At 24.3% G+C, this 23140-nt stretch overlaps 2 protein-coding genes across 2 annotated transcripts; one reads left to right on the top strand and one right to left on the bottom strand.

The window, feature by feature from the left end:
- Positions 1 to 1228: 1228 nt before the first annotated feature.
- On the bottom strand, positions 1229 to 8806 carry LOC126894599 (filaggrin-like). Its single transcript, XM_050665723.1, has 3 exons — positions 8243 to 8806; positions 4821 to 5200; positions 1229 to 2896 (listed from the first exon to the last, which is right to left on the bottom strand). The coding sequence occupies exons 1-3, from the start codon at positions 8466 to 8468 to the stop codon at positions 2228 to 2230; spliced, it is 1275 nt and encodes a 424-aa protein (XP_050521680.1). The 5' UTR covers positions 8469 to 8806; the 3' UTR covers positions 1229 to 2227.
- Positions 8807 to 11268: 2462 nt separating this feature from the next.
- Positions 11269 to 21379, top strand: LOC126894504 (uncharacterized). The gene is made up of 12 exons (XM_050665560.1): positions 11269 to 11486; positions 11548 to 11574; positions 11734 to 11763; positions 13873 to 13917; positions 14224 to 14253; positions 15417 to 15491; positions 15719 to 15760; positions 16271 to 16300; positions 16374 to 16388; positions 18266 to 18295; positions 18393 to 18419; positions 21197 to 21379. Exons 1-12 carry the CDS (start codon positions 11417 to 11419, stop codon positions 21274 to 21276), a joined length of 501 nt encoding a protein of 166 aa, XP_050521517.1. The 5' UTR covers positions 11269 to 11416; the 3' UTR covers positions 21277 to 21379.
- Positions 21380 to 23140: the final 1761 nt, after the last annotated feature.

Below are 23140 nucleotides of genomic sequence, written 5' to 3'. Positions count from 1 at the left end.
GAATTATATTAAGTCGTTCTTTTGTATATAACATGCAAAACGTCAAACGCGAGACTTGGATAGTTAATGTTTGGCGGTATGGGTGTGGCTAGACGATGATGCTCGAGCTATCAGATGTTCGGACGCCTTATCAGGTCGCTATATTCAAAAACAATGTACTGTTGTAAAAATAAATAGGTTGTTTCTTTTTGTATGATTCAGTAAAAATCTTTGTATAGGTTTTGTTTTAAAATACATTGTTCATGTTATTGTAGGGAATTCGTATAGTTTCTTATTACATTGTTTGAAATATTATTGTAATACAACTGGAGGTAGTATATAAATTAAGTTATAGTTAATTTTATTCAAATAGCACATACACTTTTGTGTAAATAATTTTAAGTAACATGGATGATTATATTTCTAAATAGTTTAACTTATTAATAATTAAAATCAATGTTTGTATTAATTTTCTTATCAATGACTAAAATACAGCTAAGTTGATTTTGGTCAACTAATTTACAAATAGAACAAACACCCTTTTTCTAATCAGTTGTTTGTATTAAATTATTTATTTGTATGTATGAAATTGTACCAGCTATTCTTTTTGTTGATAAAATATATTTATTTATTTTGAAAATTTTACATAAATCAGTAACTATTTATTAGTAATCAGTTGACCTTATTTTAAGCCGTATGACAAGGTTTTATTCCAGCCTTTTTTTTAGTTTCGTTTTTAAAACAACCTAAGGGTCAAACAATTGTTATGATATAGATTGTTTTTATGAAAATAAGATAAGAAGGTTATTAAAGGCAGTGCCTATGAAATTAATATTCTTGAATAAATTAACGGGAAATATTTTAAATCTTTATTAATTAATAGTTTTCAATAAATCTTATAAAGCCACATTTTGGTTATTTTTTTTTAAATACGTTAAGTGACCAGTTAAAAAATTTTTGCGCTTAAAATTCCACCAAATATCTTTTTTTTTGTATAATATATAATTAACAATCCATTAACAATTTAAAGATCAACCTTTCTTGCGTCACCTATTATTCATATACTTATTAAATATTAAAATGTAGAAAATATAATCAATCAATTTAATAATTTTTTTTAAGTTTTAAATATAGAAATATTTTGCTTCAGACATTAATGTGTTATGTGTTGTATTGCTATGCATATTTTAATAGTTATATTAAACAATTTTTTAATCATAGTTAGTTATACGTCAAATTTAAAATATTTTATTCATTATAAAAACGGAATTATACAGTATTATAAATTATTAAAATAACATTTCAATAACTTTGATATAATGTATCTTTATTTTCAGGTTATATCAAATTTTTAAGATCAAAAGTGTTCAAGTTATATTAAATATCGTTTAGGTCGCCGACATTTTCCTTAACAAAAAACAGACGAAGCAAAAATTTTAATAATATTTTGAAATTCTTACACTATATTTTATTGTATTATCGTTATTTAACAAAATAACTTAAATATGTTCGTTGTATATAATACTGATTTTGGTTTTTTTTTGGTTTATATGCCTCATAAGATTATAACTTATAACACATATAAATACACAAACAATTTACTGATTGAAATATTTACTAAACCAACGATAGTTTATAGTATAGTATATTATCACTTGCCACTGTGTTTAAAATAAAAATGATTCTTGGAAATATTTTTATTTTTACTATATATAAGTTCGGGTTAGTTAAATGTATTTAAAGACTGCCGTATCATAATAGGATGTTAAATAAAAATAGAAACTCTCAACTTTTCTATGAGTAAAATTTTATCCTATAAATATTAAGTGTATTTTATTTTTACCACAAAAGGTATATTTAATTGAGGCGTTTGTAGCTAAAGGCATTAAGGAAACAAAAAAATTGGTTCCAAGATAATTGAATTTAAAAATTTAGAAATGGTATAATTTTAATGTAATTGATTTAAATAATTTATGATAAATAGTACTTTAATTTTGAAAATAACTGTAATCGTTAAACCAATTAAAAAAGTAGTTATATTACTTCTTAGTTTTGCACTTACTTTATATTATTCGAAAATTACCATTTACACCCTAAGAGAGAAATATTTAAAAAAATTAACTACGTGTTTGGTAAAAAGTTGTTTGTAATTTAATTGAGCATTTCTAAATTTATTGAACACCCTGTAATACATGTTTTCAGAATATTTATGAAACATTTTGATATTTATCGATGGTGTACTTTTTCTTTAATAAAAGTCATCGCTTCCGTAGTTTTCACCGTACTTCTTGTTATCCAAAATTGTGTCATACTCAGCTTTATGATCTTGATGAGATTTATGACCAAACTCACCACTATGACCTCTTTGTCCATCGTAGTATCCTCCCTTATTGAACGATCCCGACGTGCCCTTGTGTGCTTCATCATACCCTGATTCATGGTGTCCACCTTTTTTATATCCTCCGTCTTTGTGAAAAAAGTCCTTATGCTTTCCTCCATACTTATCGTGCTTGCCATGTTTGTGCACGTCTTCGTAGAAATTTTGTTCTTTGTTGTATTCGTCTTTGTGATACACATTATGGAAACCAGTTGTCAATTGCCCCTTTTTATGAGTTTCCGTTTCACCAAACTTATGGCCGACCATTCCGTGTGTTGCACTGTGGTGTTTTCCAAAATGATCGGCTTCGTCTACATGACTTGAGCTGTGTCCAGAAGCTTTTTTGTAATGGCCTTTGATGTCATCCTTTCCATATTTACCTACATTTTCTCTGTCGTGGTCATGATGAGCTTTATAACCACTATCGCCCTTGCTACCTGGAGTATAGTAATGACCAGCTTTTTGATACGAACCTCCCGATTTTGAATTTTTTCCTGGTGATTTATATTCGTTGTGAGTGTAAGGAGCTCCATCATAACCCTGAAAAATGTATCAAAAATTAATTAAATTTTAAACTTAATTTTAGTATAATTATTTTTTTAACAGATGGAAATATATATTATTAACTATTGTTAGAATATTTGTGACTAAAACAATTACAATTTTTTTTATCTGATTGTTAGAAATTGAATTTTATATAGTTGACAAAATTTTAATTTTATCTAATTTTTGATAAAATGTAGGAATACAGATGCTTTATTTGTTTTTTCAGTCAATTATAAATTATTATACAATATATTTTTTCTAGTAAAATGTCTATTCATTTTTAATTTTACTTTATTTTTATTTTATTTATGTTGAGTTCTCAAACGATGTATTGGGACCATTAATTTTGTCATACATTCATATAATTATTTTGATTATATATAGATCACTACATTTTAAATTATTATTAATTTTTTTTTTTTGGTATATTAATAAAAATATTTAAAACATATCTATTTGATATGAATCTCAAAATTGAGAAGAAATTTATTTTAATAATTAATTGTAATTAATATCGCATAGAAGTTTTTAGCAATTAATATCGTCATGACATTTATTTTATAAACAATGACTACCTTCAGCACTGGTGTTTTGTAATGATTTATTATAGATTAGTTCTACATTTATGATAAATTAATAAAAATAATTTCTTTTGATAATTTAAAAATTAAATATGAGGGTAAAAGAATCATTTCGATGACTCTTTGTATCTTTATGGGTTTAAACTATGAGTTTAGAATTTATATTAAATTTAGTTTCTTGGGGTTTCAAACCCAACCAACAATTTAAAACTACTAGAGCTCGTAAATCTTACGGATACGTTCTGTCACAATTTGTATCTCTAGATAGATTTATTTTTATTCAAAAATAGTAAGACGAGAAACAGACAACGTAAATATGTTAAAGTTTTAAAATAACGCACTACACTCGAGGTAAATTTGTTGTTAATGTAAGCCTAAAAAAACTTTATAAGGTTGGGGAACATAAATCATGAAAAACGATTTACATATTTGCGCTATTCACTAAATATTAATAAAATCAGAAATTTACTTAAAAGTTACACAATTAAATTGGTTAGTGAGAAAAGGTTTTCTTTTAAGTCAATATGAACAATTTAGTTTAAATTTAAAGTTAAGTAAAAATAAATAAATTCAATTAATTTTTTTATCTTATATTATTTTTATAAAATTAGAAGTGTAAGTTTTTAAATTTTTGCATCCATAAGATTAAAAAAAATAACTTCTTTTTTTAAAAAAAACTAAAACAATCAACAAATCAAATGAAATAAAAGTATATTAATTTGAATTAAAACAAGGGCCCGGAACTATATTTATTTATAATTTTTGTTAAGTTATTCCAAACATTCTATTAGCTTCTATAAAATTGTATAAATTGATTTAAAAACTAAGTATTATCACTATCACTACTAAATAAATCTTATGACTGTTATGTTATATTTTACTTTTGATTTATAAACACTGTTTATAAATCATGTATGATGTTTATTAAAACAGTTTACATAAATACTTTAAAATTATTCTTGAAGATACAATTCTTCATAAAAAATTATCTTTATATTTACTAATGAAATATATATTAGAAATATGTTGTTTAAAATTTTGGTATAACTCTACTCGTATTATTATAAAATAAGTCCAACGATTTCCAAGTATTTATAAATTGTGACTTCACCTGTCTAATATTACTAAATGTAAGTATAATGATAACTCGTTAAATATTATTATATAATATATAACATAAACTCATTGATAATATATAATACTCAATAATAATACAACACAGAATATATTATATTCCGTATCGGCGTACAATTTATATTGATAGGATTTAGATATTTGTCATTTACGTTTCTACATTATTTGAGTTTTATATAGACTTTTTTAAGATTTTAACAGACCTGATAGTCAATGTTCCGATGTCCTTGTTCGCCTTTTAAACCTCCACCAATATCTGACACATCATGATGGTACTTAAACGACGATCCTCCGTGGTCAAAACCATAGTTCATCTCACCACTACTGTGGTCAAATCCATGCCCTTCTCCTTCGTCATTTTCTCCATCTACAAATGCCTCGATGTCATCCATGTCTCCCATCTCGAATTTAAAGCCTAACCGATCGTCCGGTCTGCCATCCGTTTCAGTAAAAGGTTTATTTTTGACATAACTTCCTAAATCAATTTTACCTGGTGCGTAACGGTTTTCATGACCCACGAAGGGCATGTACGGTGCAGATTTGTAGCTTGGCGCATCATGAAAACCGTTTTTTCTTTTGAAATCTGAAAACAATTATTAAATTTAATTTTGTGTCAACCGCAGATAATTTCATATGCTGTGATTTATTCAGTATCGAATGACATGCTTCATTAAAATGAATACTTAGTATATTGAAGAATTAACAAATGCATTTAATTATAATTTTAACAAATCTGTTTTTTAGTTGTACGCACTAAAATACTCAATATACTATCTTATTTTTAATAGTTTAACAATCAATAAATACGTTTAATTAAGTTAATAATACATATTGATCGTCTATGAATATGTTCTCGTAACAAAGTCGAGACAAAATAATTACACTAATATTTTAATAATAAAAAAAAAAACATCGAAATAATATGATTGTAAACTTTATAAATAATTTACCTACAAGTGTCGGTCGTACGATTTTATATTCATATGGGAAATTAATAATTATTTTGTCGTTATTGTTTTGTTGGGTAGTAATTCTCTCATTTATTTATTCGATTCGTGGCGATTGCTGTCTAATATATGTGGTATTGCAAGAATAGCAATTTAGAGATGACATGGTGTGACCGGAATATAACGCGTTAGAGAGTAATTCGATCGAAATTGCTAATACATACATTTTGCGTCACACAAATATTTGATTAGATTCGAACGTTACAGTCAATTCAGTCGGCTGTAAACAGAAAGCAATTTTTACCCGTATGCAGCTTCTGGATTAACAATACTGTAATAACTTATTTCCCTCGTGTAATAATGACATCATTATCCAAAATTCGGTGTACTAATATTACAACATTTACGGCTGTCAAAAAACAGGTGACGTATAATAACGACAACAACGTATTTAACAAGGGTATCAAGATACATAATTACATTAATCAGGCTTGAAATTGGCAGACGCGAGATTTGTGATTTTAGCCATAGCAAATAAATTTCATTGTACCTGTGAGTGTAAAATGCTACCACCAGTTGAAAATGTTTGCCTATTGAAACTATTAGTAAATTCAGAATTGAAATTTGAAGGGTAAAACCGCCTGGTAATATTGATAAAATGTTTGTGTTCGAACAACATTTTTTATTTTTGTTCACTTAATAAAAATATTTTAAAATACATATACAATTATATATATTTTTTAAATTATTATTTTTACTGGGTTTATATATACGAAATGTCTATGTATGTTTTTCACGTACTCGAAATAAAATGAAAGACATAACGACGTAGTCCAAATGTCAATGAAACACAAAAAAAAAAAAAATTGACATTTTAACTATAGACACAAAAGTAGTAGACGATCAGACCTTGTACCTCGTGTGAAATTGTATTATTAATCAAGTTAAAAAATATTTAATTCACTTTATTGAAGTAATTGATTAAATATTGTCTTTCAAATGTCGAAGAAAAATTCAATTTCTAAGAATAAAATTTTATTATTAATCTAAAACTAAAATTATGTATTGTATTTTTACTATAGGATAACAAGATTTTGACTATAAATTTGCTAATTGACCTCTATTGATAATATTACGCGAACCTCTGCAATAATTAAAACGAAGTATTTTTGAAATAAAGAATACAAAGTAATTTGTTAATGTAATATTCTTTAAGAAAAAGAAACAATGGGCAAAGGAATGGTTTTGTTCGCATTGACAATAATCGATTTGGATCATCCGCGAAACTACCCTAAATCATCGTCTAGTTTCCTGTGTTCTCAAGGTTAAGATTCTCAGTGATCCGAGAAGCATTTCAAGTTCAAATTATGGTCAATTAATTAGACAAATGAATTTTTTGATAGAATCTTTGGTATTACGTTGATATTATATAGAAATATTTTTTTTTTAAAGTAGGGAAAATTAACAATGATTTCTACAAAATAATTATTGATTGCCACTTTACTACCATATTTATAATTTTTCGCTTTCAATCTAGTTAACTTGTTTGAACAAATTATTTAAATAATAGAAAATTAATAAAATAAATAGCCAATCAACTACGACGGAATAATAATAAAGCTGAAGTCAGAATTTTTTCTTAATAAACTCTTTTGAATAATATCATCAACAAAAATGTTTAATTAATAAGATAGTCGCAAATTGGATGTATCAATAATGTATATAGTAAAGATCGAATTGTTACTGGTAAGCTAATTTCTAAACAATAATTAGGTTAAACGTGTATACAATAAATAATTCTTAATCAAGTCATTTTCAAAAGTTTTCTATTTAAATTGACATTTATATTTTATATTGCGACACATTTAAAATTATAAATTTTCAGTTAACTGAATTATCTTCAAAATTAAAACATATACCAAGTATATAGCATCCATTGACGATTAAAATGAATAAATTAAAGTCGATAAATGTGTTAACTCTAAAGTAATGTATTGAGGTAAATTTCTTGCAGTAATTTTCAAATTATATTTATTATACTTATTAGAAATTGATTTTAGATTAAAAAATATCGATAGGATCAATAAATATAATTGCATAAATAATTATAAATATAACAAATAACCTTCATTATAATTCAATTTTTTTATGGTTAATTTTAAAATTAATAATAAGTAAAAATTTAAATATTTTTAGAATATTTATAGTTTACATTCACGTAAAAATATTCTTCTTCAAGAATTAGTTGCATTTTTTTTATGGAGGGGTATATATCTTAAAACAATAATGTCAATATTTTTTATTTATTAACATATATATTATATAACTATACATTATAATATAATTATATTGTAACTCAGCTCATATTATTATTATAAAAAACGCAATGATTCGCATATATTCTATTTTAATTTAAAATTATTACACTTAAAAGTATTTATGACACATTTGTTAAAATATCATTTATCCAAATAATTTTTAAAGAGTTCTGTATTTGACTAAATATGATTTTTGTTACTCACTATTGAAAATTTTTGCATTAAATGTATTTATTTGCATTTAAGTATTTTAATTAAATAATTTTTTTTTAATAAAAATGTAGCAAATAATCAATCAATTGAAAAAATGTTTATGACAAATGATAATTGAAAAATATTTTTTATTTGTGTGTTACTCACTTTCCAACAAAGCATCGAATTGTTTATTGTTTCCTTCGCCAAGTTTAATAAATACAGGAGGATTCTGCCCATCTGTTTGATAAATATAACCAGACGCTACTTTTTCCAAGTCTCGTTGTTCTTGCGAATCATGTTTATTCAAGTACTGAGCTTCAACTTTTTCGCTTATCACAACCGCAATGATTGATAGAAATATTGCGGTTGCCATGATCACTAATCGACTCATTTTCACTTTTATAAGTATTAAGAAATCACAAAAAAATATTCCGCTAAATGTAATTTATTTGGCCAATAAATTTTCAATGATTTTAATCTAAAGAAAAATAATTTTATTCGATTTTGGCTCACTATTTGCAACGAAGTTTTTTCCTGTATGTTGGGTCGATGATCGACACGAGCGTATATAAAGTAGTTAACCCTCTCCAGGGTGAGGTATCAGTGGTGAAGTGGGAAAAAAAATCATAAAGATCCTTGAACAATTCGTTTGTGTACGGAATAATAATTTATTCATCAAATGAATTGAGTATTTTTATGGAAAAAACATCAATTTAATGCTCTATTGGAAGACAAATACAAATATTGTCAAAGGAATACATTAAATTGACGTACAAATGCATTTAGCATTCTTTTATTGTATTCATATAATAGTTTGGTGCATAATATTCAGTTTTTTCATAATTTGAAGATCCAGTTACGCGGAGTCCTTGAATTCGTAATGGTCTATATATCCGAAATTGTTACCTATTCATTTATTACAGTAAAGATTAGTATTATAAACGTTGTGTTGTGACATAGGCTTATCTAATTATACTGATTTTATTCAAAATCAGGACAAACAATTTTCATAAATAACTATAGCCTTTAAAACGCAAATTTTTGTTAAAACTTAATTAAAAACCAAATATATTTGATATCAATAAACGCAAAATTTCGTTTAACATAATAATATTTAGAACATAAACAATTCTAATTAAAAGAAAAAACATATTTTTTACAAACGTTACATTCAAAAAATTCCGTATAAGAATTATGTAGTCACTAGATACATTTTCAAACTACTTATGGCAGTGCATTATGCTCCATTTTAAATTTAAAGTGAAAGAACGTTAAAATGTTGTGAATGATGTTGAAATTAATTATAAAATAACATTATGATATATTTAAAGACATATTTAATTTTTAAGATATTAGAATTTAAAGGTTTAGTCAATCTGATGAGTAGAGTAGTGTTTAAAGATGTAATATTTTTATTATATATTAATATAATATTATTTATTATTTATTATAAGAATACGCCAGCAGTGCAGATATTTCAGTATTTGTCCCTATTGTATTAAACATTTTAACTTTCATTAGTCTTGATATTTATCTTATTTACTTATAGCCGATTCCAAAAAAATTTACAGTAATTTTTTTATTGAAATCTACGATTAAACTTTCACAGTTTTTATCAAATTATTTCTGAAATGTTATGGAGCAAAAATAACATTTTGGTTATATCCAGGCAAAAAAAAAAAAATCATTTCATTTTAAAGGTTATTAATTATTCATGATATTCTATGTGTTTATGTAATAAATTTAACAAATAAATAGCGAGTTAACAGCAATAACAAATAAAGTATATAACTGAAAAAGACATACATTTCAAACACTTGGTTCAATTTTAAGTTATTTTACCAAAAATAATCAGAATACAAAATTATGAAATATATTTTTTAATTATTAATTTTGCAACGTTGTTTATATTCATATATGGTTATATGAATATTTATTTATTTGAATCGATAAGTGCTCTCTACATTTTGAATTTTTTTTAATAACTTTTGATTTATTTTCAATTAAAGTTTCTATTAAATATTGGGATAGGATATTCTGTGTTATTTTTTTATTGTTTTAAATCATTTAAATATTTAATTTAGGATTAAACTTGAATAAATAACTTTTTTTAGAAATTAATTTTTTGTGTAAATCATTGTTAGTTGAAAATGAAGGCTACGCCATAGCATGTAATTTTAAATGTTATGTATAGTTTTGTTTTTTAGCAAAACATAATATATCTTGTACATAACTTAACCATTTTACACCCTATGCACAAAAACTCTTTATTTATTTTTTTCATTTTATAAGTTTTGGGTAGTTGTCAATCGCTGCAATTAACAATAAAATATGCACCATTTGGTTTTCTTAAATATGATAAAATATTTTCTTTTAGTGTGATATTGAAATCGATAATTAGAAAAAACCAAATAAATATTTTTCAGACACCATAATGAAAACATAAATATATTAATAAAAGTTACGCAAATATTCTCGTTCAACTCATTAATTATCAAAAAACCACAGTACAAAGCTTCGCATGAAATTTAATAAATATCAAAGAGAATAAAGAAAGTAATTCTAACAAAATTATATTTTAAAAAATATTGGTGCTAAATTGGAGGGAAAATGTTCACTGATATTTATTTTGTAAGCGGCGCCTTTGAACCTTTGAAAATGTGTTCATTTTAATTTTTCTGGAAAATTATTTATAACTGATCATATCTTATTTTTCATATCTTAGTTATACTATGTAAACAAAAGTCATTTTGGAATTTACAGAAAAATTCGATATAATCTTATTATTTAATTATACACCCAAAGAAAAACCTCAATCAAAATTGAAAGAGAAATTTTATCAAGGGTTTATGATAATGTTTTATTAATACAAACAAAATAACTATCCTTATAAATAATTATTGTTCAAGACAAGAAAAAAAAATATCATATTGATAAATATATCATTGATTCAATAGTAATGATATATTTATCAAATTGAACAATGAATTTATTATATAGATCGAGGTTTATCTCTGGGTGTACCATTGCCAAAAATTTAAAACTAAAGAAATATTTGTCTATATTAAGTTTTTATAGTAATAATAATTATAGAAAATATTACTATTTTTATCATTCAACTGCATGACATTTGTGCAAACTCAATTTAAAATTTAAACTTTTTTATTATACTTGTTTCATATAGAAATATCAGTATAAAATTTTTGTTCTCTTTAGTCCGCTTATTTTAACTAAACTTAGTAATTATATTGTATACGACATCAATTATACTTCAAATAGTGTTCGCAATTCTGTTAGATATAATTATTAATTATAAATATACATATTTTTCAGCGAAAAATGCATAAAATAACTATACTGACTTTAATGCTGTTTTACAGTAAAGGAACCATTGCTGAAAATTTGACAGGTAAAATATTTCCGACTTAATTTTCGCTTTATTTAAAAATGAATTTAATGTAAAATTTCAGAATATGGATTAGAAATTTATAAAACAAGTAAGTGTACAATAGTTATATGTATAATAGAATTATTTAGATAAGTATTGTTATATTAATTTGATTTTTATACAAAATTGTATAAAAAATTGTTTAATATAATCGTTATATATAATAATAATAGTATTTAATATGTATTTATTGAAAATTATATTTTAGATAATATGATAGTGAACATGACGGCCATTGGTAAATTATATTGTAGATTAAATGCACCAAAAAACCTCTAAAATATATGATTAAAAACTAATGAAAAATTATTTAAAATATGATAAAACCAAGAAGTATTAAATATTTTTTAAAATCTGTTTTTAAGAACTAATTATTTAATATGTATTATTATTCTTATTCCATTATTGTTTTATGCAACATTTTTATGCATTACATTTTTATTACATAAAATATTTTAAAATATAATTTATATTTTATTTTTATAAATATTTTTCACAAGAAAACAATGCTTCGATTCTAGTCTGTTCAATTTTACAATTATTTATAGATTTGTAATTTCAAGCGTGAAATTATATATAAAATAAAATTAAAACAGAAATTACACTTTCTAGGTTTTAAAATTTTACTAAAATATTAAATGCCTGTTAAGTATTTGATTAGTTAAAAATAAAGTAATTTTTCTTAAAAGTGTTCTGTGGGAAACAAATTAAACAAAACAGTAGCACAGTGGAGTCGTGGCATAGTTGGGACAAGTATTGATGATATCTGACAGTGATTAAAATTATTATCATAAAAAACGCTTTGATGCGAATGTATAGATAGTGTTTAATTTTAAGACATAGGTGGATTATTCTAAAAACAAAATAAACTCCTATTTTTTGTTTTAATTCGACTGTCATTTGCATATAGAAAATAGGTTGACGGTACAATTTTTTTTTTTTTTTGATATTCTAGTACATATAATAAGCTTATAAAAATTAAAAATCGCTTTTTAACTTTTTATCTAAATGAATGCATATTTTTTCTCTAACTAACGCTATTAATAATTTATTATAGCTACTAAAGCTATAATAAAAGGGAATCCAAAGATTTATAGATAACATGTTGTCTATTGAAGGCTTTTGTAAAATGAATCTAAAAGTTAAAAAAATGTATTAGTAAAATTAAATTGTATCCTATTTTTTGTTTTACTTCGACTGCCATTTGCACATAGAAAATAGATCGTCGGTACAATTTTTGTTCTTTGGACTTCTAGTACATTACATAAGCTTTAATTTAACATATGTTTAAAGGATACAGTATTTCCGAAACATTTACAAAAGTTGAAAAGGTTCTACTTTTTATACGTATGTTTCAATATTTGAACGCCCTTTGCATAATGGGAAATTGCCTGATTTAAAAAAAAACATGATTGATTAAAGAAGTATATAAATAGTATTTGTTATAAAAAAAATTGCATTGATCGATACATTTTTCAAATAGTCATAGTAATTTAAAGTTGAAAATTTAAAATCAGAAATCGAAAATTTTAACATAAAAATAGCATTTTTTTAGCAGCCGTTTACACGTAGAAAATTAGAGTCAGGACTAATTATTTTTTTAATTTATAGTACGTAAATTAAGCTTTAATTTGACATATATTTTAAAAACGCAGTATTTCCCGAACATTATTAAATGTTAACAGACTACAAAATATTATTAATCGTTGACTACAAATTTTTTTTAAAATAATAATATTATTTATAAGTAGTATTTATTTTCTTTTAAGTAGAAAAAAATTTTTTAACTTGGTCTGAAATCCACTAAAATATGAATTTTATCATTAAAAAAAATGTATTCTTTATGAAGGAAAAGGGATAGATCTAAAAAATATTTAACCAAATATTGAAAATTGAGACAAAATAGTATTAAACGAAACCCTAAATAAAAATAAAAAAATCATATTTATTTTAGAAGAAATATTGTGATCAATCTAAAATATAAAATATAGGTTAAATATTGCCCGAATTAAGCTGAAAAAAGTGAAAAAAAACTTGCTATTAAAATCCTAGAGATTGAAAAATTTGATTGAAATTTCTTTTGTTAGGCTGTATTAAGTTGATAAAATATGAAAAAATCTAATAATCTACTCTTTAGTAATGACTATTAAGTTTATTTACAATTTTAGTAACTATAATATCATAATCAGTTTGATAATTTTTATTCTAAATCAGAAATAGTTTAAAAAAGCCTTATTAAAAACTTTGTGAAAATTTATACAAAGAAAAATTAAATGCACCAAGAAAAACTGAAGAATAATATTATTACTAATAATATTAATAAATTCAAATATTCTGGTTATTACAGATCAATGCAAGATTTTTCAATACATATTTTTTCGCATTCATCGAGGTAATAGTGACCTTAATGTTATGATAAATTTAAATACTAACCAAACCAATATTAATTTTCCGCTGAAATAATGAAAATAAAATTAATTTTATATTAAAGGTATAATTAATAACGAAATCGCACTGTTTATTTTTTACCCTTAACAGTAAATACGTAATTTTACAAAATATTTTCTTCTTTTGGAATGCGATTTCATTTAAATAAAACAGCCACACATTCAATTTTATAAATTATATTTATTTACTTTTTGTGTGGTAATTTTATGTTTCAAAATTAATGTTTGAATCTGTTTTCAAAACTTTTCAGACAATGCATTGAATATTTTACTACCTGGAGGTACAAAATAATATTTCTCATTTACTAATTTTTACTACTATAAGATATATTGGATAAGAAGATATCTTTTTTATTTAATCGATTTATTCAGGTTAAATAAATTATTGATTAACGAAATTATAAATAAAATAATTTATTGAATTTAAATTATTTTCATATTTCTTAAACTTAATATTGTGAGCAGAATTAATAAAATACTTTAAATTTAATTAATTACTTTAGTTTTGTCTTCCTATAAAACTAAAAAAAAAAATCAAAGTAATTTGGAAAGATAACCCTTTTATTATTGTTTTTCTTTTTTGGTGCTGAATTTTTTGTATCTTATTTTCAATTTGAAGCTATGTAGTACTTACATGGTTTACTAGTTATTGATTACATCAATTTTTAGTTCACTTTTGATGTCCTCATAGGTAAGTAGGTAAGAAATTTAATAGTCTCAAAAAAATGTATGTACAAAGTGCATAAGGCAAAAAGATGCCACTAAACTAACCTCTTCTTAAAGATGTTCGGAATTATACTAGGATTATTGAACTGAGCAAAATTCTAGATTTTTTTTTCAAAAAAAATTTTAAGAACAGAATTTTAAAAACTAGTATTTTGTTGTAGAACTATCGGGTCTTGCTTCAAATATTCTGAAAAGAAATCATATTGAACCGTTTAGGACAAAGTGTACTACAACATTTTTATCTCGGTAAATTCTTAAAAATAAAAATACTCGTTTACCCCTAAACTATAGTTCAAAATTTCTAATTTTGACAGCTATGTGAAAACCAGGAAAATGTCATAAATTTATTAATACAATTACTTCTAAAGAGCCTCTTTTTAATATAATTATTATAAAACCGTATATTCTGTAAAATTAGCTTTTTCAGTTGTATTGATATTATTGAAGTAATATACAGTAGACCAATCTTAATATTAAAGTTTGCTAGGACCAAATCTTCCTTTTGTTTATCTACCAAAAATATTAATAATAACATCCAGTCTAGAATTTATAAGTTATTATCATAATTTATAAACTGAGATTCAATCCATCGATAATATGAGTAAAAGGAATATTAAATTCCTAAATATTTAAAATATGAAAACTAATTATAGTTATTGGAAAACTTTCCGTATAATACAATAGTATTTAAATAGTATATTTTTTTGTCAAATTCTAGAGCAAACAATAGATTTATGTATAAAAAAAGAAAAAGCAATCAGAACGTTTGTTAAAAAAGTCGCATCTAGAGAAGGTATTATTATAAGAGCTTCTGCCCTTTTAAATTTAATTGGCCATATATTTATACATATATGTGTGTGTGTTTAATTGTAAATGTATTTTTTAAAATATTCAAATTAAGTTTACATGTTGTTAGATAAATATTTTAAATATTTTGTTTTTCCATCGTTTGATACATATTAATCATAAATTATAAAGTAACATATGTATTATAAAATTACACAGTCAACATTTCTTTAGGTATTCCAATCAAAGGGGATACACATCAGTCATTAGAAGTCGGTAAGTCAATTTATCAGTTTGTTATTCGATAATATAATTTTTATTTAATGTTGTGTTGTGTTACCAATACTATACATAATTTGCTATGTAAAATATTATCTTCGTATATCTTTTATTTATATATTTAAAACAATATAACTAACAACTGTTATTAAAAATATTAACTTCATCATACCAATATAAAGAAAAAATAATAATTTTTATATTTTACCAGTGACGTAGCAAAGATTATTAAATGGTGGGGGACATAGTTAAAAAAATATACGAAAACTCAACCCTTTATTTTTTCTCATCATTTTAATTTAATGATGAATATTGCTCTCAATGGGGGCATGGCTCCTGTAACTTCCTTGGTAACGCATAATGTTTTACTTCGATTTTTTGTTTCATATAAAGCAACATAACATTTTAAAAATACATAATATAGGCCACTTAATCTTTAATATTAAGACAAACATATCACTGGGTTCCCGAATTGTAAAAAAATATGATCTCTTTTTATTTTTTCAGACGATTTACTCAAATTTCTATATCCTTCGGGTAATTTTTAAGCACCAGCGAATATAAATATTCAGTTATGGTAAAGTATTTGATTTTAATTATTTTTCAACAGCTACGTTTGATTCAGGTAAAAATGTTTATTTGTTAATTATTTTAAAATCAAAAATTCAATTAAAAAAATAAAAAATCGCTTTTTAACTTTTTATCGAAATTACTGCATATTTTTTTCTCTAACTAACGCTATTAATAATCTTATATAGCTACTAAAATTTATAAGGAAATCCAAAGCTTTTAGATAACATATTGTCCTGTTAAAAGCTTTTGTAAAATGAATCTAAAAGTTAAAAAAAATATTAATAAAATTAACTCCTATTTTTTGTTCTACTTCGACTGCCATTTACACATAGAAAATAGATCGTCGGTACAAATTCTTTTTTTTTAGGCTTCTAATACATAAAATAAGCATTATTTTAACATATTTAGTTAAAATAGTTCACATAGTTCTACTTTTTATGGAAATTTTCAATTTTTTAAAAGGCAAAAAAACTTTTATTAATTTTGAAGAGACAAAAGAAATATGAATTTATATTTAATACAAGTTAAATTCATGTAAATTTTATATTTATTGGTGGACTCATTACTATGCCACCCTTATAAGGTATTTTGAAATAAAGTAACAAAAATAAAATTTGAACACAAAAATAGCATTTTTTTGAACTACAACAGCCTTTTGTATAAAGAAGATAGGTCGTCGGAACAATTTTTTTTATTTATAGTACTTAAAATAAGCTTTAATCTGACATACATTTTAAGAACGCAGTATTTATTATTTTAAAACTTAAGCTGAAAAAGTTGAGTTTTGTAAAATAGTTGTTATTTTATGGGCAGGTAAAGAGTAGGATTAAAAAAAATATTATCTCAAATATAAGGAAATTATTTAAGGTTTTAATGTAAAAAAATTATTTTGATTTGTTCATTTTTCAATAAGTTATAGCAATTTTTGAAAACGGTGAAAAATATGTCGAAATTTACTGTTTGAAAAATTGGGAGATTTCCACCATTTATGGAGAACGAAAGAAAAAATTTCAATTTTTGAGGGCAATGTTTTCGACTAGATACTATTTTTGATCTTTTGACTTATTGTTGAAAAAATCGGTCTAGTGAGAGCAGAGAAAAAACAGTGACAGACACAAAAAAATAATAATAATAATAAACGCATTATAGTGATTTTAATACTTTCTCAGTTCGCATCGAAACTAAAAAAAATTAATTGTCTATAATTGATTAAATAATTGAACTAAAAAAAACGTGTTTTTTAATGAGGTGTTTTAAAAATTAAAATAATAAAATATTGTACACCTGGAAAATAGTTATTAAAGATGTTAATAGATAAATTTTAATACATAATCAATTTCAAAATAATAATGTTAAATGAATTCTTAATTTTTTATAATATTTGAGGCCTACGCTATTTTTGTTGGGGCCTAGAACTAATATCTAAATCGATTTATCCTGAAACCAGTGGTAACAAAACCTTATCTAGAATATAATTTTTCGAGGAAGTCCAAAATGAGTAGACATATAAAGAGGGTTGGATTTACATATTTATGTATATTTAAACAATATCTCGGAGGGTTCCAAACTCATTGGACTCCATTTCAGTTACGGTCATGAATACTGTACGTAACTGTAAAAAATAAAAAAAATTTTGTGCTATCATTATTAAAAATAGTTTTTTGTTTTTAATATTTTAGATAATCTTTCTTCGTATATCTCCTTCAAAATTAATCGATGATTAATTTTTGGTTTATTTTTGCTTATTTTCTACTGAGGATCAAATTTGATTTCACTTTTAATTATTTCTGTATAGATTAATCAATTAAACTTATAAGTGTTAACTTAAAAAAATTAATAATATACTTTCATAAAATTTTGTTTAACAACATTAATTAGGTAATGTGATACATATTACCTAAAATATTAATTGTTTAATATTTAACATAGATATGATTGATGATGAATCATTAGATGATGGTAAATAATTTTACTTAGAATAAAAAACTTCAAAAAATTTACATTTAAAATTTATTTTTAATTAAAGTGTTGAAAATTATGTACATTTTATTTACAGAAATGATTGATGTTAATCTTTTAGAAAGTAAGTAACATTTTATCATGTTAATATAAAGTGTTGCAATTACGGTGGTTGGGGAATGATACAATATTTCCAAGATTTAAATTTCTTTTTAGCAAATGCATACAATTTTATTTACTGTTATGTAAATATATGTTTTAATGATAGAGGAAAATCATTTTTTGTTAAGTAACGCCCTCAAAATGTTTATTTTAGTTATGCCAATATTGTAATATTAAAAAAGGAAAATATAATGAGAAGAATTATTGACCAAACTGGGATGTTTGAGATCTGGTTAATTAGTTAACATCGAAGTTCGTAGAGTTGAGGGTTTAGAACAATAAATTAGATATAAATAGAAAATAGTTAACAGTCCAGGTTATAGAAATGTAAAGATAAATTGGTTGAAAAGCTCCTTTAACAGAACACTGTGGTTTTCTTAAAATGGCCATACCTAATGCAGATACCTAGTCGAAATGTCTATTAATAATGTGTGAACTAGTTTTATGAATTAGTGTTATGAAAATAGTTGATCTAATGTTTTATTGTTATTTAATCAGAATATTAATTCTCTAGAATTGGGATAATGAAATTTACTTATTTCTTTTAATTACTTTCGTAAAATTGACGAATAACGATCATTGACGATAAAAAATGTCAAGTTCATATCTTTTGCTTGAGTTGCGTGAATTCGCACACACGAAATTCCAATTATTTTTCATTTTTATAAAATATAAATAATGTTTCAACGCGAATAATTTCGTATAATGATACACTGATAAAGGGCCAACAACGGATGTGGCTAATAAAACTTGAGATAAGGAATTCGAGAAAAGACGAACTAAATTCTGGATTTTATCCAGAATTGGATTGAATCTGATGTACGAGCAGAACTGAGTCTTTTTATATTATCTTTAATTACTCACATTTTGGGATATTATCATCAACGCTTTTAGTGAATATTTGTTTATTGTATTAAATTGAACATGATTGTTAATTGTTAAAATAAATCTTAATCATCTTATTTTATTAAGATAAAATACATAGTTACCATGATGAAGTTAATATGTATAATAAATAGTGTAAATATTATGACAGATAAATTAATTATTTATATACAATTAATAGATTACTAAAATTTTTAAGATGTGCAACGCAATTGTGCATATTATGACAATTTTTACAATGACGTTGGAATGGGGTACAAGGGAGCAGTTGTCCCTTTCCAGTTCAAATACAAAAGAACAAAGTATCGTTATGTCCCCCTCCCAAATTGAATATGACAAAAATAGATTATTATTGTTAAATAACTAAGTTTTATATTATACTTTAATTATATGATAAAAAAAAAGATTTCAGATTTTGTATCATCCCATACAAAACTCATTGCAGTCAAGTTTTAGTCAAGAATTAAATTTGTTTTTTTTCAGTACTCAATTTAAATGTTTTTAAATTATAATTTTTAATTTGATAAAAGTTATTCTGCTTAGAAAGTTTGACTTTGAATAAATTGAATTAGATATTTTTATCTAATGATACAATAATTTTTTATTTGTTGAAATAAATAAAAAAACCCAGCACAGTGGAATCGTGCCATCAGTTGGGACGTGGCATAGTTAGGTCAAGTATAATGATATCTGACAGTAATTAAAATCAATATCATAAAAAACGCTTCGATGCAAATCTGTAGATAGTGTTTAATTTAAAAAAAAATGCTGGATTAGTCCAAAAGCTATATAATATCCTATTTCCTTATTTATATCCTGATTACAAGTTTTATCATTTATAAGTGTAATATATGAATAAATAAATATATAAAGGGAAATGGTTTTATTAAAAAAAAAAAGTATGTCGAATATATTATGTTGATCCATATATTTTTCAAAAAGTTATAGCATTATAAAGTTAAAACTGTTAAGTATAAAATCGAGAATTTTCACACAAAAATAGCATTTGGTAGCCATTTTCATAATGAAGACAAAATAAAGCCCGAATTTTTTTGTTTTTTCATAATAAAGTAAATAGCATTAGCTTTAATTTAAGATATATAGAAAAGTGTCAGACTTTTCGGAACATTTTCAAAATTTAAGTTTAAAGAGTTAAGTTTTTGTGAAAAATTTGCTATTTTGAATCTCCTCTTGTAGGCAAGTAAAGAGTTAAATTTTCAAAAGTATTAAATCAAATAATAGTAAATGACTAAAAAAAAATTATGTTGATTTGTTAATTTTTGAAAAAGTTATGAAAGTTTTAAGAAAACAATGACGAAAATTAGCGATTTTTAAATTTAAATTTTTTTGGAGATTTCCCTCATTTACGGGTACAAGGGAAATTTTTTCAATTTTTGAGGGTAATGTCTTCGACTAGATATAATTTGTGATCTTTTGGCGTATCGTTGAAAGAAATCGGCTTGGTGAGAGCTGAGAAAAAGTAACAGCCACAAAAAAAAAAACACATCATAGTAAAATTAATACCTACTCAGCTTCGCATCGAAGCTAAAATATTATTAATCCTGTAAACCATAATTTAGTATATTATCAATAATTATTAATAATATAATACAAAATAATATGCATTATTTAGGGAAATTTTATAACTAGAGGGGTTAAATTCAAAATTCTCAAAAATAAATTTACCAACGTTTTTAATATATTTTAAGTCAAGTGGCTAATTTTTAGATCTAAAATTTTTGACCCACAAGCAAAAAATAGTTCCGGCTCTTCTGACTATTAATATAATAACTAAGATACTATCAACATTGCATTAATTACAATAGATATATTAACCTATATTAAATTTAACAGATATTTCAGCCAACATCCATCTGCTGTATGAGAACCGAGTAAATATAATTCAGTATATTGTGAATAATTGCACCTTTTAAAATATGTAAATTTAAAAATATATATTAATGATTTAAAACCATTTGATTTTTTAAACAAGCTAATTTTTAAATGTAAATACATGATATTTATTATTAATAGTAATATATAGTTCCTTTATTATTGGTTTACAATCACTTATAAGTTCAATAATTTTTATATGAATTATAATTTAGTTTTAACATGGAATCAATAGACTGGGTATTTAAGTTTATGGTGTCACAATAAGACTAAACTGAATTTGTGTACATAAGTCATGCTGGCCTGCAATGTGCAATGTTATTATATAACATCATTAGTTGACTAAAATCGTATTACGGTATACAAAATAAGAACTTTTAGCGTTTTTACGGTCTAATAAGTATACAACTTGTTTTATAAATAATTTAGGCATTATTTTGTATATTGAAAAAAATTATGCTATATTTTAAACACCTTAATTCATATAAAAACAAAAGCTAGCTCTAAACTTTCGGCTACAAATACGTCAATTAACGTAAATTTACCTGCTGTGTCCACTGTTGATGTAAAAAAATCTAAAAAGGAAGAAATACGTAAATTAATCATTTTTTTATTATTCATTTCATGTAAAAAAAAGTTGTGAACTTAATATTCGTTAGATTAAAGTTACCCCTACAAGACTTATATCTAAGAGAGTATTGGTTCTAGACATTTCAAACAAAAGTATTTATATGTTTAAATTTATACTTCAAAACCTAAAAAAAACTTAAATAATATTAAACTATTCAGATAGCTTTCTTAAAAATTATGGAAAGTTTTAAATATGTGATGGTGTCACGTTTTCATTATTGTGAGAATTTATTCTAATAAAATGCAAACAGCATATTCGCTCCTGAGACTGATGAATTAACAATTAACATTTATTGCTAAATTGGCAATAGTCCAAATTATTATAAAAACCCAAAAGACCTGGCCATCTTGGTCAGTCGACTCCAATGCCTTGTGTCATTCATCAGTCTCGGTACTCGGTTGTCGCTGTCCGACTTACTGTATACAGTTAAGTCTTTGTTTTTTCCTTTTTAACCTTCCTCGACATTTCAGAGAACTTGTGTCTTGCGCTTCGTCTGCACCTTACAACAGCCTTTTGACACCCAGAGCTCACCCGGAGTGTCAGCCGAGCATGGTGACTGCTGTACGATAGCACGCATGTGAATACCTACAGCAGGCTCATTCTCATCATCTTCTTCGTACGGTTTACTTTCTGTTTTGTGTTACGACAAATATTTACAATTGCAGAACTCATACATAATCAAAACACAAATAGTTTTGATTAATACAATGCACCTTCATTAGTGATGAGCAGAATTACTCTTGTTCTTGCGGTCTTGGCTTGGTCTTGCATTTCTACGAAACCAAGAACAAGACCAAGACTGTAATAATATCAGCAAGACCAACATCAAGACTGTACTCAATTGACAAGAACAAGACCAAGACTTTTTTAGCAAGACCAAGAACAAGAACAAGACTAGACTTGCAAGAACAAGACCAAGACCAAGACTCAAAATGCAAGAATCTTGCAACAACAAGAATAAAACTGCAAGAGTATTGCACTCTTGCAAAAAAAAAAAAAAAATTGTTGTTGGTTAAAATCGTTAAGATTATTAATGACAGATTCGACAATATTAAATTTTACTTTGATTTTTATTCATTACGCGTATTGTTCAAATTAAATATTACCTATGAGCTGATGTTACCGATTAACTTAAAATTTTACAATCATGTTTCAAAATTTATTGTCATTCAATTGTAATTAATTAATTTTAAATAATTAAAGAAGATTAAAAATAAATATTCCGTGCTTCAAACATTATGATAAAATTAGATAAAATTTTTGTTTACTTCTAA

This window comes from Daktulosphaira vitifoliae, unplaced genomic scaffold (genome assembly GCF_025091365.1).
Source record: "Daktulosphaira vitifoliae isolate Bord-2020 unplaced genomic scaffold, ASM2509136v1 Scaffold_1, whole genome shotgun sequence".
NCBI lineage: Eukaryota > Metazoa > Arthropoda > Insecta > Hemiptera > Phylloxeridae > Daktulosphaira > Daktulosphaira vitifoliae.
This window is presented reverse-complemented; position numbering and strand designations above follow the sequence as displayed.

What these genes read in the sequence shown, in the direction of transcription:
- LOC126894599 (XM_050665723.1), bottom strand. Translation starts at nt 8,468, where the DNA reads ATGAGTCGATTAGTGATCATGGCAACCGCAATATTTCTATCAATCATT. An exon ending in ATTCGATGCTTTGTTGGAAA is followed by an intron (nt 5,201 to 8,242) that starts GTGAGTAACACA and finishes AATTGTTTTCAG; the next exon opens with ATTTCAAAAGAAAAAACGGT. An exon ending in ATCGGAACATTGACTATCAG is followed by an intron (nt 2,897 to 4,820) that starts GTCTGTTAAAAT and finishes TACATTTTTCAG; the next exon opens with GGTTATGATGGAGCTCCTTA.
- LOC126894504 (XM_050665560.1), top strand. Translation starts at nt 11,417, where the DNA reads ATGCATAAAATAACTATACTGACTTTAATGCTGTTTTACAGTAAAGGA. An exon ending in AAAAGTCGCATCTAGAGAAG is followed by an intron (nt 15,492 to 15,718) that starts GTATTATTATAA and finishes ACATTTCTTTAG; the next exon opens with GTATTCCAATCAAAGGGGAT. An exon ending in TGATGTTAATCTTTTAGAAA is followed by an intron (nt 18,420 to 21,196) that starts GTAAGTAACATT and finishes TAAATTTAACAG; the next exon opens with ATATTTCAGCCAACATCCAT.